Source organism: Hordeum vulgare, chromosome 1H, assembly GCF_904849725.1.
Source record: "Hordeum vulgare subsp. vulgare chromosome 1H, MorexV3_pseudomolecules_assembly, whole genome shotgun sequence".
NCBI classification, from domain to species: domain Eukaryota; kingdom Viridiplantae; phylum Streptophyta; class Magnoliopsida; order Poales; family Poaceae; genus Hordeum; species Hordeum vulgare.
Window position 1 is genome coordinate 475,141,539 of NC_058518.1, and position 17,404 is coordinate 475,158,942.

The 17,404-nt window shown below is 48.3% G+C and overlaps 1 protein-coding gene across 1 annotated transcript; it reads right to left on the reverse strand.

The window, feature by feature from the left end:
* Nucleotides 1-762: 762 nt before the first annotated feature.
* LOC123446775 (mitochondrial-processing peptidase subunit alpha-like) lies at nt 763-10,344 on the reverse strand. Its single transcript, XM_045123321.1, has 13 exons — nt 10,095-10,344; nt 4,757-4,978; nt 4,383-4,679; nt 4,132-4,299; nt 3,882-4,049; nt 3,712-3,792; nt 3,494-3,560; nt 3,296-3,393; nt 2,273-2,345; nt 2,104-2,174; nt 1,970-2,019; nt 1,133-1,245; nt 763-1,051 (listed from the first exon to the last, which is right to left on the reverse strand). Exons 1-13 carry the CDS (start codon nt 10,131-10,133, stop codon nt 999-1,001), a joined length of 1,500 nt encoding a protein of 499 aa, XP_044979256.1. The 5' UTR covers nt 10,134-10,344; the 3' UTR covers nt 763-998.
* Between the last annotated feature and the right edge of the window lie 7,060 nt (nt 10,345-17,404).

The following is a 17,404-nucleotide window of genomic DNA, read 5'->3' on the forward strand; positions in this document are numbered from 1 at the left end:
CATTTTCATAAATATATCGAACTTTGTTCAAATATCGTTTGTTCCGCTTTAATTTCGTCTGTATTTGTGGATGCTCCATTCTACATGACACAGACATTTGATGGCTCTGGTTGAATGGTCGGTGCACCGTCGTCGTCTACAGACATGTGCGAACATGTTCGTCGACATTTGATGATGCCTGTAGTTGATGATCCATGTAGGAGTTGTCCACCTTGAAACTAGATCTACCACGAGTCTCTGTGTGCAAAGCTGAAAATTAGTACCAAAATATATGGCGTGGTAGTATGTTGTATATGCACTTCCTTTAGTTGACCGAGGTGACGTGGACGCCACCATTCCATAACAAGCGGCTCATCGGAACTGGATTCTTGGCCGGTTTGAGACCATTCCATCATCGTCATCGTCGGTTTTAGACCGACCGAGGCCTGGGTGATGACGTCGCCCCCGTACAGTACAGACGCGCGACACAGGCACGCAGGCGTGAAAGCCAGGGAGAGGAAACCGGTCCGGACAGGCGCGAGTCAAATTTCCAGTGCGCCCCCGTCGCAAACCTTGCCTTGCGCCGCAGGAAAGGAAACCCATCTTGTCTGCACACATACGTCATCGCGACGGACGGGCCAGGAGATAACAAACTCTTCAGAGCTCGTCCCCATCTTGTCTGCCTCGTGCTATTCTAAAACCCCAGAGCTGGATCCTCCAACAAGAAATCTTAGGCTGAGTTGACAATGCCGTTACGTTAATCAAAACTAAAACACCGCGACGAAGACACCTAATTCACCACGTCGTTAACATGTCGCCCGATAGATACAAGCAGAGCGATGCAGGTCGCTCGACTTAAAACACCACGCGGCGTCGCCTGGTTTAGAGGGACTGCAGTGCACGGTATATACGATTATTCAAATCTCCGTAACTATTCGACAAAACATTTCGCCGCATCGACGATTTTATTCCAGCCGAGGGGCTGGCGTCGCACGGCCAAGGTGCCGACTCCTCGACCCTCACTTGGACAGGAACTTCCGGCTGACAGACTCGTAGCTCGGGACGTGGATAACTGCAACAGGGGGATTCGAGTTAGTCACTGCAGCTTGCGGAGCACCATGCATCCCTTAATTACTTCTAATGTTGGACATACCGTCGCCCCACGATGCCAATGTGAGCGGTGAAGAGATTATCTTCTGTGCAACTGAAGTGATGTCGCTCAGGGTTGTCGCCTCCACAGCCTTCACGAAGTACTCAACGGGCTTCCTGTAATTTTGACAATGCACGGTGGTCAAAAAGACAAACGATGATTCTGCAGAAATTATATGTAACAAAACCGACGCCCCTGCAGGCATCATCACAAAAAAACTAACTCCTGATATGGCCAGGAATTGCTTGGCAAGCAGAGTACTTGGACATGATAAAAAAAAACTATCTGCTAGAACCACGCTAACACTAAAAAAAATCAATATGATCTTTCATAGCTTGTGGCATCGTCATTGGAAACTACTCCCTCCGTTCCTAAATATAAGTATTTTAAGAGATTTGAATATGGACTACATACAGATGAATATAGATGTATTTTAGAGTATAGATTCACTCATTTTGTTCCGTATGTAGTCTATATTAGAATCTCTAGGAAGACTTTATATTTAGGAACGGAGGGAGTTCAAGGTGGCAGGATATAAGAGGCACAGACTTGACAAAGACATAACTCTAGTCACAGCTTGGTTGAAAGCAAAGAAAAAGATAAGAGGGAAAAAACTCTTCAAGGGGGTCATTTAAAGTAGTCGGTGACAACAATTTAGTTTTTGTTTACACTGTTCAACAAGACATAAATTGCATACATATACATATGATACGGAAGATATGGTATTTAATTCATAATACAGGGATTTGTGGAAAATGAACTAGATAAATATACTACTCCCTACTAAAGCAGCATCAATTAATATGAATCAGAGGGAGTAGGATACTCTTATCCGCATACCTTTGCCCATAAGTTAGAACCTGTCTTCCAATATCTTCAGATGCCACAATCTGTATCAAGGAAAAAGTAGTGCAGAGCATTTTAGAAAAGCAAGTCATAAAATTGGGATTTGATCAGGAGAAAGAACAGCATACTCTTGATTCCAAGTTCATCAGAACTGCAGCCTTGGTAGCCTCTTTAGCACGATCAAGCTGTTCTTGAGTAACTAAATGAGGTAAAAGACCAGGGACAAAAAGAATGTAACTTATTATGGTCAATCTAATCTGGAAACAGATGGTCTTGAGATGAAAAACAGCAAGGAACCTTTTCCAGGGGTTGCAACTTCAAGGAGTTCCCCGGCTGCCAAATCCACAGCCTTTGATGCAAACTCTGGGCTCTGTTAGAGTGATAACATGAGATGTCAAAGCCAAGGGGAGCACATAACAAGAGGATAATAACTGCAGAAGCTTGAGTAGACTATGTTCAGCCTTTGATTCGTATTTCAAGTTCAGGACGGACTGAACCAGGTAACTGCCTGAACTACAAAAGCATTAACCACCAGCTCACCCAGAAAATATTAGACCAGGAATACGACATGGTATGATATAGGCATGGATATAATTGACTAGTAATTACTCCCTCCGTCCTCAAATAAGTGGACATATAGAAATTTTAAGACGGATTATGGAGTGGAGTAGAAAATGCATTGGGAAGATGCAAGCAACTATCTCTCTCCTCTTTAATTCCCCCACCTCCAATGAGCTAAGTGCATGTAGAAAATACTACATCATTGTTTCCCATGTGTTGAATGCTATTGGGCTTGATTCCCCTGTGATGAGAGAGAAGCATTTTCTCCTACTTTAAGTTGCATTGGGAAGATAGAAGCACTCTTTCGTGAACAAATTTTGAATGCTAAACATCCACTTATTTGACGAAGGAGGGAGTATAATCTAACAAAATACTACATCATTGTTTCCCATAGTGACTTGTTACACCCTATATGACATTTTTGTTCTTAAACAGATAAAAATATGCCTATCATCCTAAATTTTTCAGTCATATTTAGTAATACTTAGTTGTATGAAAAATAATTCACCTAACCTGCAAATAAAAGACAAATTTCGTAATTATAGAACACTCATCTTGTGCCATCACATAATACACATGCACAAACTAAAACAACTCTTCAGAAAAAGGAGAGAGAGTATCTGAGTTGCATATGAAAATTATATTGAAAACATGAGCACAAAAATCTTAAGTGGTATCAACAAGAACTTCTTCATTGTGTTTGTTGCATCAATTTAGAAGGATAACCATATTAAAAGACATGTTCCCTGAGAGGCTTACAGTGGCTGCATGAATTCCGAAAAGACCTGAATCATTGTAGATACTGTTGAAAGCAGAGAATGACTCGATCTGCTCATACTTGTTCAAGACACGGAGATCTGTCGGTACAAGAGTACAGCTGATGTTAGGACACTTGCAGAAGTATGAATGTATGGTCATGAGACAAGTACGAAAACATTGATTTAAATGGCAGCATACACAATCGAGAATGCATTCCCTTCCCAGGGCCACCAACAGAGAAAGACCCCCCTCCTCCCATGAGCATCTACAACCAAGTTGATTTATCTTATCTTTCAGCAGCAATTATTTGAAAAATAGGTTTGCACATTAGATAATATATAAAGCAAACCCAACAAGACAAAAAACGACAAGTCAGCCCCAAATAATTACATCACTTTAACATTAGTGACGCATACCTGAAGCACAGTCACAATCATTGCAGTTTTCTCTTGGCGCCAGCCACCTGGCACCTCAAAAGCAAGTGCTATGTGTGTATTCTGATCACAAGAAATTCAACTTTAAGCATAAAAAAAGTAACCGTGCATGCATCTTCAAGAATAATGCTGCAAATCAGCCAACAACTCACTGGAGAATCTGCTTGGCAACGATAGTCCCCACCCACATACACCGACTTTGGCTCCTCGTGACGTTTCACACCGGGAAGGTCTGAGAGCAGTGGTTCCGCAATCGAAACCAACTCATCATGTTCAAGTCCTGATGCTGCAAGAACAATTCTGGGAGCAGTGTAATTTTCCTACATTTATTCAACAAGTAAAATTGTCAAAAGGGGGTAATTTCTCACTCAAAAGCATGGGAAACAAATCGCCTAATCTTACATGAATGAATTCCTCCAAGGTACTAATATCCAATCTGGTTATTGCGGATTCTGTAGCCATCAGAGGTTTCGCCAGTGCCCCAGAATATCCAGCCGAATGAAGTGCCTCCAATAGTAGACCTTGTGGATTACTAGACACTTCAGATATTTCAGACTTTATCTTCTGGAGCTGTAGAAGAAGAAATACAGACCATGGTTAGTAGTAAAAGGCAGGAAAGACATTTGTAAGTTTTAATCTATATGACCAAGTACCTGTTCTTTGACCTCCCACTCTAAGAATGCTGGATTCCTCACACTGTCAACGAGAACTTCAACCATCTCTGGTGCATAACTCTTCAGTGCATCATAGGTATAGCTCATTTGTTCACGAGAAGCAGATGCAGAGACATTTCCTCCGATGGCTTCTACCTCACGAACTAGCCGCAGGTGACTCCGATTTGTTGTGCTCCTGAAGGCCATTCTCTCCAATAGATGTGATGCTCCAGATGAAGCAGGTGTTTCATAAATAGAACCACAGTCAATGTACAAACCCACTGATGCAGCCGCGCCCTGAAATAAGTCCTTAGGAAAAATACTGGCATGGACGGAACAAAAATACTGTGACATCAATGAGCATCAAGCAATACCGGTGATGTCTCTGATGCAATCTTAATGCCATTTGGAAGAGTAGTGATTTTTGTCTTGGATTGCTCAACAAAATCTGGTAGGGGTGGAGGAATTGTAATGCCTGGGAGCGGAACATCAAGAGGAGGAAGTTGGCCTGAGCCTCCGCCAAGAAGCCAGCTAAACAGACCACCTGAAGACTGCTTCACCACACTTGTGCTAGCAAACCTACTAGCACCATGATGCTGAAAGTCGAAAAAAAAAGTGTCCAAAACATGTAGAATATGTCAATAATAATTAATATACAGTAAAACAACTCAAAGGATGGGCAAACATAGATGACAAGTAACTGCTACAATGAATATGGCAACAGACAAGACTTAGTTTCATCCCGAGTACACTTATAATATTGGGAAGAAAGTAACTATTATAGTTAAGTAAGGTTCAGAGAAAAGGACAATGTGGTAACACCTGAAGTTCCAGATATTTGATCCTCTATACACTCAGAAACCAGAAGGGAGCATGTCGTGGGTATAAGTCTGACAGTAGATGTATAGGGTACGAAAGGATGGGCAGAGCCTTAGCTACGGCGAGGTTGTATGAGTTCAGGCCCCTCTACGGTGGAGGTAAAAGCCCTACGTCTCAGTGCTCTTGGGAGCTTGTTGTCGAGTGGAATGTGGATTACAGTGAATTGCTAACCCCTGCACTAGTGGGGAAGGGCGGCTTATATAGAGTGCGCTGCCCTTCACAACGGTTCGGTGCGTAGGGGTGGCGAATAAATGCCTACGTTACAGGTAACGTATGTATTAAATGCTAATAAAGGTACATGGAAACGTATGACCGTTGCCCTCCAGGGGGGTTACGATGTATAGAGTGGAATCCAGTCGGTAAGCTTGATACGCTCCGAATGCTCATCTCCGACTGGATGATGGAGGAATCGTCACCGACTGGATGATGGGAAGTCCTTAATTCAGTCGGAACTGACTAAGGGCCTTATCCTTTATGAAGGGTAGTCCTTGGGTAGGACCCATAGGGCAGGCCTATGACCCTACCCTAGGACTATAACCCCATCATTAGTCCCCGAATGGATTGGAGTTGGAACGACGAAGCGATGCTTGGAGTACGGATCCGACTGGTATGGATGCGACTTCGGCGTTGTCTGCCTCGATCCATTTTATCTTCTTGACCAGTGATCCGAGTGGATGTATCTGTGAAACGAACCGTCAGGGACCGAGTGCTTCCGTGGAATCTTTTGACGTGACCAGTCAACTGACAGCGGCGGATTTTCTGGGATCCTCAAATTTCGGTTGCCGCGCCCTCGGCGGGGATGACGACATCGTAATCGAGTAGTATCTGCCGCCTCGATTTCCGCGCCTTCATCTCCTCCACTAATATCGCAGCGACCGGTCGGGGGATAAGATTTCGGGGCCATCTGCTAGTGACCCAGTCGGAACCTTATTTAAACCTCTACAGCGAGGGTTTTTCGTTGCACTCGCCTGACATCTCGCACTTGCCCCGCTTCTCTCGTGACCTCCTGCGCATCCCGAGCTCCTTCCTTCCCTTCCTCCTCCGCGGATCTGCAGCCTCCGCCATGACGAAGGGGCAGAAGCGCAAGCTCGAGGCGCGGAAGAAGAAGGTGGGAAGACGAGCAGCGAGCACTGCGGGTTGGATTCAGGGGGATTTCCTCCCCTCCACGGTGACGGTGGCGGACATGCTGGAGCAAGGCATGATCGAGCACAAGACGTGGAGGCTGCCGGCGGAGGGCGAGACGGAGCCGGCACCCCAGGAGGGGGAGCGCGTCTTGCTGCTCAGTCACGTGTACCGAGGCTTCTCTCTGCCTCCTCATCCCTTCTTCAGAGGTATAATGAACCACTTCGGGGCGCAGCTCCACCATTTTCCTCCCAACGCAATAGCTCATCTCTCTGCCTTCGTCGTGCTGTGCGAGTGTTTTATCGGCTGTCCTCCCCATTGGGGGCTCATTAAGCACATCTTCTCTGCTAGATCTCAAACCATCAAAAGGCTTAGCCAGTCGGATGACAAAACTCACCTCCTCCAGCTCTGCGGAGGCTTAGGCTTCCAAAAGAAAAGTAAAAGTAGCTATCCCGCTCTTCAGTTGTCCGAATCCGTTAGGAACTGGCAGTCGACTTGGTTCTACTGTCAGGACGTTGCTTGCCCGAATGCCGCAACTGGACTGCCACCTTTTAGCCTAGACCGACCGGCTCCGCCTAGGTAGCTTGCGCTCACGAAGATGGAGAAGATCCAGATCCAGCCTCTGGTCGATGCGTTGGTAGAGGTCGTCCGAAAGGGGGTCACTGGCATAGACTTGCTGGAGATTTTTCTGGGTAGGCGTATCCAGCCTTTGCAAGCTCGACACCACGCCATGTGGCACTACACGGGGCCTGAGGACTCCACTCGGACTGATGAGGGGGAAGATGTGGAGCCGAGTGGAGTCCTCAGGTCCCGTGTAGTGCCACATGGCATGGTGTCGAGCTTGCAAAGGCTGGATACGCCTACCCAGAAAAATCTCCAGCAAGTCTATGCCAGTGACCTCCTTTCGGACGACCTCTACCAACGCATCGACCAAAGGCTACCTAGGCGGAGCCGGTCGGTCTAGGCTAAAAGGTGGCAGTCCAGTTGCGGCATTCGGGCAAGCAACGTCCTGACAGTAGAACCAAGTCGACTGCCAGTTCCTAACGGATTCGGACAACTGAAGAGCGGGATAGCTACTTTTACTTTTCTTTTGGAAGCCTAAGCCTCCGCAGAGCTGGAGGAGGTGAGTTTTGTCATCCGACTGGCTAAGCCTTTTGATGGTTTGAGATCTAGCAGAGAAGATGTGCTTAAAGAGCCCCCAATGGGGAGGACAGCCGATAAAACACTCGCACAGCACGACGAAGGCAGAGAGATGAGCTATTGCGTTGGGAGGAAAATGGTGGAGCTGCGCCCCGAAGTGGTTCATTATACCTCTGAAGAAGGGATGAGGAGGCAGAGAGAAGCCTCGGTACACGTGACTGAGCAGCAAGACGCGCTCCCCCTCCTGGGGCGCCGGCTCCGTCTCGCCCTCCGCCGGCAGCCTCCACGTCTTGTGCTCGATCATGCCTTGCTCCACCAGCTCCAGCATGTCCGCCACCGTCACCGTGGAGGGGAGGAAATCCCCCTGAATCCAACCCGCCGGCAGTGCTCGCTGCCGCCGCTGAGCAGGAGCCGCCGCCTTCTTCTTCTTCCGCGCCTCGAGCTTGCTCGTCTGCCCCTTCGTCATGGCGGAGGCTGCAGATCCACAGAGGAGGAAGGGAAGGAAGGAGCTCGGGATGCGCAGGAGGTCACGAGAGAAGCGGGGCAAGTGCGAGATGTCAGGCGAGTGCAACGAAAAACCCTCGCTGTAGAGGTTTAAATAAGGTTCCGACTGGGTCACTAGCAGGTGGCCCCGAAATCTTATCCCCCGACCGGTCGCTGCGATATTAGTGGAGGAGATGAAGGCGCGGAAATCGAGGCGGCAGATACTACTCGATTACGATGTCGTCATCCCCGCCGAGCGCGCGGCAACCGAAATTTGAGGATCCCAGAAAATCCGCCGCTGTCAGTTGACTGGTCACGTCAAAAGATTCCACGGAAGCACTCGGTCCCTGACGGTTCGTTTCACAGATACATCCACTCGGATCACTGGTCAAGAAGATAAAATGGATCGAGGCAGACAACGCCGAAGTCGCATCCATACCAGTCGGATCCGTACTCCAAGCATCGCTTCGTCGTTCCAACCCCAATCCATTCGGGGACTAATGATGGGGTTATAGTCCTAGGGTAGGGTCATAGGCCTGCCCTATGGGTCCTACCCAAGGACTACCCTTCATAAAGGATAAGGCCCTTAGTCAGTTCCGACTGAATTAAGGACTTCCCATCATCCAGTCGGTGACGATTCCTCCATCATCCAGTCGGAGATGAGCATTCGGAGCGTATCAAGCTTACCGACTGGATGATGGGAAGTCCTTAATTCAGTCGGAACTGACTAAGGGCCTTATCCTTTATGAAGGGTAGTCCTTGGGTAGGACCCATAGGGCAGGCCTATGACCCTACCCTAGGACTATAACCCCATCAGAGCAACTTCGTTGCACCGTTGCCAGTTCCTCTCCCTTCTTCTTTGGTGTTCCTCATAGGTATTGACTGGGTGGAGTACCCACTGATTTCCCAAAGTGCTTTTAAATTTCTCAATGGCCGTGTCATATTTTCTAATTATTTTTCATCTCTGGTGAATTCTTCAGGAACTATTATTTTAACACAATGAGTTTTGTTGGTTCGACTTTTAGATTTCTCAATGGTCGTCTGGTTTCCCTCCTGGTCATATTTTCTAGTTAGTTTTAATCTCTGGTGAATTCTTCAGGAACTATTCTTTTACCACAACGAGTTTTGTTGGTTCGATTTACAGGAATACAGAAAGACAATGACGACACCAAGACCTGAAACCGACACCTACTGAGTGGTCACAGGATGCAGACAAGGGTGCTTGATTGAGGCTAACTTCGAGACACCCAACCTTAGGCAATGTGTGACTCCCTAATCTTAGGGGCTGTGTGGCTTACCACGAAAGTATGGCTAACAAGGAGCGATAAGTGTGGCAAAAGGTGACAAAAGATTGCGTTTAAACACATAGGCCATATAGGTAGTAAATGACGAACAATACCACTAATAAGGCTAAGTCAAACACATCAATAGAGATCATCGACGATGCACTTTCCATTGTCGTTGACTGCAAACAAGCCACTGTTGCAAGGTATGTAATCAATGGTGAGGGAAGAAAAAGAAATCCAGGATATTCGTCGACTCATGTGACAGCATGCCATTAGTTGACCCATGTACAGAACTACAGATGCGGCACACATTACATATCACCAAGCATTTTATTAACCACATTGAATCCTATACTTTGCACATACAACAAATAACCACTGCACTGAGAATCGAGAGGAATAAGTCTACAGCAAGCCTAACGAAATCATCAAAATGCATCAGCTCATGCTTTCAGCATTTACAAACGTAGGAGGAGAGTGGACATTTCAACTCCCAGCGCCTGTGCCTACACTGTTGTGCTTTCAGTATAACAAAAACCAAACCCATCTCCACATTTTGCTGACGACAACAGCACGCTTTAAGTGCAAAGCAGTGCACACCGCACAGCACGGGGATCACCGTTCACATGCAAAACTACCGTGTCCGTCTGCCATATGAAATCTGTAATAGCTGCCCTGAATCGGCAAATCTGCCCGCTGGAGCAGTCTCGATCTAACCTAGGTCCGTAAACATGGAGCGGATCGAGACGTGCAACGGGGCTGCGGAGGACCGCAGGGGATGGGAGGGGAGGGGAGGTCGAACCTTGAGGGAGCGGAGATGGCTCCCCGCGGCGCGATACATGGTCTCCTGCGAGCCTAGATCACGGGGGCGCGGAGGCGGGGAGGCGGTGGAGGGGGGAGGGGAGAGGAGCCGCCGCCGGTGAGGGGTTGATGCGAGGGCGAGACGCTCCGCGGCGCGTGTAAAAGCTAGCGGGCGGCCAGGATCCGCTTCGGGCGCTGCCTTGTGGTGGGCTGCTCCCGGACCGTGGACGGGCCACGAGGATTTTTCATTCGGCCCACGGCTTACCCCTCCCGCGGAGTGATTTCCATTCGGCCCACGGCTTGCCTCCCGCCGAGTGAAAAAACCGGTGCGAAATTCTGTTGGAGATTCCAACGGCTGCGGTTGGTCTGGCGGCCTCGCGGGGGGCGGTAAATGTGCGGCGGGTCTGGCGTCTCTCTCTTTTTGAGAGAGAAAACATAAAGCTTTATTAGAAGACGGTGATTTCTTTTTTTAACGGAAATACACAGTTTTTAGAAACATCTCCACTAAAAACACGAGAGGGCAGATCCATATTCCAATCTGAACCGTCTAATAAGGTGATCAATGGACCAAAATATCCTGTTAACGAAAATGACTTATCAACGAAATGATAATCCCCGCTTCGTCATCCCGCTTCCGCACGTCCTCTGTCAACCAACCCCACAACCACACACCCGCACGCGCCCCGGGTCCCGCACCCGCCCCCACTCCATCCCGCCCGTGCGCCGCCACCTCTTCTGCGCCACCGCGCCCGTGCGCCCGTCTGCGAAGGAGGGGGCCGAGGCGCTGGGGTTCGAGGAGATGGCAGCCCCGCACGACGCGACGGTACTACATGCTCGGCGGGAAGGGGGCGTCGGGAAGACGAGCCGCGCGGCGTCGCTGGCCGTGCGCTTCGCCAACAGCGGCCACCCCACCCTCGTTGTCTCCACCGACCCTGCCCACTTGCTGAGCGATTCGTTTGCGCAGGTCGACCACGAGCCTCCAGCACCTCCAGTGAGTTTGCTCCGGGTTTGTTCTCCTGATGTATTTGTAACATTGCCCCTGCCTGCGTGTTTTAGGATTTGACTGGCGGGGCTCTCGCACGTGTCGAAGGTACCGATTCGCCATTGTTTGCGTTTGAGGTGAGTAACATTGGTATGTCGACATTAAAACTCCGAAGCCAGCCTATGCTAATACGTTGGAGTGCTAATGTTTTGTGTTGTGTCGATAGTTCAAGTATACTCTGATAATTCAGCCAACTTCTATCATTGATTTCCCTTGAAAAGTTTGCATAACAGTACTTCTGACAGGAATTTGGAGTGGAGAGAGACTAAGAGCTTGGGAAAAGCAGGGAGGATGTGCTATACATTCACAAAGTACCATGCCAACCGCATTGTGGAGATTCACTGCTGGGCCAATCCAGCCATGGAAAACTTCTTGTAGTCTGCATGTTATCCTCTCAAAGAAGAAATATACTCACAATATCACTATTTATGTTTTGAAGGTACAACCGTACTAAGTCACTTCGAAGCATGAAAACATCATCAACGATGTTGTGTCCTCTAGAGGGATGCGATGTCCAACGAAGGGGCATCCTTTCCTTATTTTCCATGTGTTTCTATATATGCTCTGCATTTACGAAGTTGATCCATGTTCTGTGCTCTTCTCTTATCTTCTGCGCCCTTCACAAAATGATCCATCCCTGTAATAGCAACATGGTGATCCTAGCTAGTCCTCTATATTTTCGAGCAATCTTCAGATCAGAGGAACCAAATGGACCAGGAGGAAGAAGATACGAGCGGAAAAAACAAACAGTTGAATCATTTATACCGTAGATCGAAGTGGAGAACCAATGGTCGCCGCTGCTCCACGAATAGATGAGACGACAACGAACGCCGAGCAAACTAATAACACCACGCCGCCACCAAGAAATCAATCCACTTCCAAGGAGGAAGGCCACCGCCGTCTCCATCGCAGGGTGTCGGGTGCTGGGGAAGGCGGAGCGGAGTCAGGTGTGGGAGGCGAGATCCTCGCAATGAGGAAGCGAGCCGCCAGGAAGGAGGAAGAACGCGGCCAGGGAGGAGTCGCTAGTAGCGATGTTGGCAATCCCTTCGTCTCTGTGTATTCTAGCGATGACGCAGATGGACCAGGAAGGGCTATCGGGCCTAATCAACGAGAGATGTCTGAAAATACCACGGGAGTAGCTGCCCCTCGGACAGCAGGCCCAGGTTGTGGACAGTTTGCAGCAAAGCAACGTCCCATATATGCATCCAACGGACACAAACGACCAGATCAGCAAAACGAATGGCCAAAAACTCCAATCGCTGAGAGAGCTCGGTTTAGTTTAGTTTTATTGTCCTTAATAGCATGGGTTTGACAAAAAACAGCTTGACATGTGCACGGGGATACGTGTTGGCACTAGAAAGGGGGACCGTAGAGCGTAAAAAAATGTAGTGTTACGTACATATAACAATCATATTGTAGTGTTTCTCGACTCGCGGGACTAAATCGTAGTGCGTGAGTGTGACAGCCCGATGCCGACGTTCCAGAAGATTCCCCTCTCTTTCCGTTTTCGTCGGGTGTCTATTTTCATTTGTCGCATCTTCATCGCATCATGCACATCATCTGCATCGCATCGGCATCTCCGTGCCGCCAGTTTTCAAAACTTGCATCCGTTGTTAGTTGTCGGATCACGTCGTTGTCCGTTCTGAGCCCGACCGCACACGCACGCGCCCGCGGCATCGTCGAAACCCTGTTTTTAAAAGTGCGTGTAAAACTTCCTCTGATCGGGTTGAGATTTGACGCACGGTCTTTATTAGTTATAGCCAGGCCGCCTCTCGAATTTCGTCGCGATCGGAGACCGTCTGGTACCCGAATGGTCGACCGTAGCGGCACCGTATTCGGTCTACCGTCGGACGTTTTTTTTGGTGTTTTAAAATCGCGTTGCCGCGTCGCACCGTTTCCCCCTCTTCCCCGGCTAGCCTACCCTACACGTTCACTTAGCCGACCCCGCGTTCGAGTTCGTACGATTCCGATCACGTGGGCGAAAACAGGGCCAGATTCGGATAAACCTAACCCCTACATCTATAAATAGGCAGACACTCCTCTCTCCACCTCGGAATCCGCGCCACCCCTCGAAACCCTAGCCGCCACTCAGCTCCACCCACCTCCTGCCAGCCGCCACGGCCCGTCAGGCCCGCAGCAGGCCCGTCCTGGGCCCAGATCCGCAGCCCCGCGAGCACCCCCGAGCTCCTGCTCGTGGCACCGAGCAGTGCTCCTTGGTTCGCGCCGCCGCCGGAGCGCCTCCCGTGTCCCTGTCCTTCGCCAGTAGCCGGAGTGCCTCGCCGCCCCTCGTGCCTTCCCGTCGCCAGCCGGAGCCCTCTGCTTCCCCGCTCGCCGCCGGCGGGCCGCCGGTTCGAGCCGACCCCGCCCGCGCCAGATCACGCCGCTCGCCGCCGGCAGGCCGCCGGTTCGAGCCGACCCCGCCCGCGCCAGACCTTGCCGCTCGCCGGCCTCCTTCGCCAGATCCCGTCGGATCCCGCCGTCCTCGTGCGCCCCGACAGCCTGCAGCGCCGCCGCCTCCCTCCTGCGGTTCATGCGCCATGCACGAGGTCGAAGACCCTCGCTCGCCTAGTAGCACCCTCGCGTGGGCCGCCCGAGCGCCTAGAGGCGAGCTGCCGCGTGGATTCGGCCCAGGCCAGGCGCCGGCCTGCCTCGCCCCGCCGGCCCAGCTCGCAGCCTCGCCAGGCCGGCCTCGCCTCCCGGCCCGAGCAGCTCCTCCAAGATCCATGGTAAGCTTCCTCAGCACTATTCCGCCCGTGGCGAGATTTACTACCTTGCACCCACTAATTTTGGTCCGTGTAGGGTATTTGTGAGATTTAATAGTTTCAGGATTATATAGTTATTTCAAACGCCCGTAGAATCTAGATCGTATGTCGGATCGAGGAGATCTATATATGTAACTTGTGTAGAATTTCGCGTAGATTACGAATTTACAACTTGCATATTTGTTTGACGCCGTTTAGCGTGCCGAATGCATCGTTTGGCGTGCTGTCCCAATAGGTTTAGTCGCGTATTTAATTTTCCGCGCGTGTTCGAATTGCTCTTATGCCGTAGCATAAATGCCCTTGTTTTAGGAATCATTTTTGCATGTATTTTAGAGCGGTCATTTGTATTTTTGCGTGTAGAAATTTGCCGCTAGTTTATTTTCCCGTTTATAGGTTATTTTCGCGCATTTATGTGTGGCATTATTTTGTGTTGCAAACCTCACATATTTTATATGTTTCCGGGGTAGCAAAATCCCATGGATTTTTCTGTTCAATTAGTTTTAGCTTTTGAGTAAATTAGTTCGCGCGATATTTTGCAATGTTGCCCTCTTGTTTGTTTCGTAGGTTTTAATCCGTGCCTTGTTTGATTAAGTTGTCAACTAGAGAGTTGATCTTGGATGTTTTGTTTAGCCCCTGGTATTTTTGGTTGCAATAGAAATGCATGTTTAGGTGTGTTCTGCTTGCTCTCAAGTTGCTAGAAATAGTGCTGTTTTTGAGGAGCTAAAATATTTCCAAGTCTGGAATCTGTTATATTTTGTTGCTGTCTTGTCTTGCTTGCATCTTGTGATCTGTAACTCTTTTGAGGTTGGTCCAATGGAGTTACTTGTAGCCCTTATGTTTCTCTAGCATGCTGTAAATTTTCATGCCATTTGGAGCCCTGTAGCTTATGGTTTTGGTGCTGTCAATATGCCTTCAGGCTGAAAACTGCACTTTCATGAGGTGTAATTTTCACTAAGTCTGAAATAGTGTGTGAGATGTCATTTTGTGTCTTCTTTCCCTAGTGATCCATGATGCCATGCTAGTTGTTGTTAGTTGTTTGTAGTAGTGCTTCTTGCCTTCTTTCGTGCCATGCCTTGCTTGAGCATATCGGAGTTGTGTAGCTCGTAGTTGTGGGGCGTAGAAAATGCTATGTGGCTGATTTTGGCAGATTGTAGTGATATCTTGTTTTGCTCGTAGTTTTTGAACCGTAGCTCCGATTTGAACGTGTCCTACATGAAAATTTCTTAGAATCTCGTGTAGTTTCATTTTATCTTGCTGGTTGTATGATTTGAAGTGCTCATGACCGCCGTGGCACACATATTGCATTCATGCCATCATATCTTGCGGTGCTTGTAACTTTTGACCCGTAGCTCCGTTGGAGATGTTCTTTATGTGTAGATTTCTTGCCATGACGCATAGAATCACGTGAACCTATTTGTTTTGCTGTTTAACAACTAATTAAATGTGTTAATTCAGATCTGGACAGAATTGTAAATTAACATGTGAGGTCGTTTCGGAGATGCTATATGTCGTTTCCGACCTCATTTAAAATGCCTAGATAGTTAGTTTAATTACGCTTCACCTCTTTTCATGTTTAACAACATTTAATGTTGTCGTGTACCTAATCGGGATAGAACTAAATAATTAAACGTGGAGTTTCGTCAATATGCAACCCGTTGCTTATTGAACTTCACTTAATGTGTAGTGTTTGTTTGTGTGAATTGTCATGCCGTGACTTGCATGTTTTCAGCTGCTCATGCATCATTTGTATTGTGCATCGTGTGGTGAATATCGTGTGTTGATTTGTGTTTCCTGTTTGCTTCGCCTCGATAGAGTTCCGCAAGCGTGTCGGAAGTGAGGATCCGTTCGACCATGTCGGTTCGTCTGCTTCACGGAGTCATTCTTCTTCCAAGCGGGATCTCAGGCAAGATGATCATTTCCCTAGATACCATTACTATCATTGCCATGCTAGTTTATCGCTTCTATCGTTGATGTCTCGTTGCCTACCACGTGTTAAATATCAGCCTCTCAACAATGCCATGATTACCTTCAACCTGTTCGACCTAGCAAACCACTGATTGGCTATGATACTGCTTGCTTAACCCTGTTGGTAGCGTTGCTAGTTGCAGGTGCAGTTGCTTCCATGTGATTACATGGGATTCCTTGTTATATCACCATATTAATGCTATTTAATTTAATGCACCTATATACTTGGTAAAAGGTGGAAGGCTCGGCCTTTCTAGCCTGGTGTTTTGTTCCACCTTTGCCCCCTTAGTTTTCGGCTACCGGTGTTATGTTCCATACATGAGCGCTCCTAACACGATCGGGGTTGTTATGGGGACCCCCTTGATAATTCGTTTTAGATTAAAGCTGGTCCGGCAAGGCCCAACATTGGTTCTACATTTGCCCAACATAATAATTTGTTAACACTGAAATGCATAGGGCGTCATGAACCCGAGGAGTAATTTTACATAAACAGGGGGGGCAGTGTTGATGGTGTTGGTCCCAAACGGTCTGCCTGCAGGGCCACCACGGGGAAACTCGAGGTTTGGCACCCGTAGCTAGTTCCATCCGTCGTGTCCTATCGGGATCGTCGACACGCCGGGCAGCCTTGCTGGATTAGTTTTACCTTTGACGAGATATCTTGTGCATCGGGATTCCGGTGATGCTTTGGGTAATCTCAGAGTTGAGGTTTTCCACTAGGGAATCCGACGAGATCGCGAGCTTCGTGATTGAGGATTTCTATGCGGCTTGTGGTGATTTGTGATGGACTAGTTGGAGCACCCCTGCAGGGTTAAATCTTTTCGGAAAGCCGTGCCCGCGGTTATGTGGCAACGTGGAAACTTTGTTTAACACTGGTTCTAGATAACTTGAAGTTAACTTAATTAAAACTTGCCAACTGTGTGCGTAACCGTGATTGTCTCTTTCGTGAGTTCCTTCTCCGATCGAGGACACGGTGGGGTTATGTCTGACGTAGGTAGGTGTTCAGGATCATTCATTTGATCATCAGTAGTTCACGTCCGTTATGCGTAGATCCTCCCCCTCTTATTTCTTGTACTCGTAAGTTTAGCCACCAAATATATGCTTAGCCGCTGCTGCAACCTCACCACTGAAAGTGCATGCTATGCCCCTAATTGTCTTTTGGTGTTAATGACAACACATACATAGGAAACTAATCCTATTTGTTGAGTGTACCTCAGGACGGCAAGTACTTTAGTAGATTAAGATTTATGTGCCAAAGGTTGCCTGAAAAGATTGGTGATGTATATTTTGAGAAGACTCGGGATTAAGAAGAGATGTTGTAGAATAGTCTTTTGAGTTTACTGATATTGAGTATAGGGATCCCCCACTATTAAGAGGGGATCACAGGCTTTGCGATAAACTTGCTCATACCACATCTCTACAAACACATCAAACACCACATACTATCCACTGTCTACAATTCAATATATGTCCAATTACCTCGGACATCCGGCTCCCTCCGGACGTCCGAGGGCCGGACGTCCGGCCGGCTTCGGAAATCCGCAG

Coding starts and splice junctions, on each gene's coding strand:
- LOC123446775 (XM_045123321.1), bottom strand. CDS start 10,133: ATGTATCGCGCCGCGGGGAGCCATCTCCGCTCCCTCAAG. Junction 4,979..10,094: donor GCCATCTCCGCTCCCTCAAG/GTTCGACCTCCC, acceptor TTCGACTTTCAG/CATCATGGTGCTAGTAGGTT. Junction 4,300..4,382: donor AGTGGGAGGTCAAAGAACAG/GTACTTGGTCAT, acceptor CTTCTTCTACAG/CTCCAGAAGATAAAGTCTGA.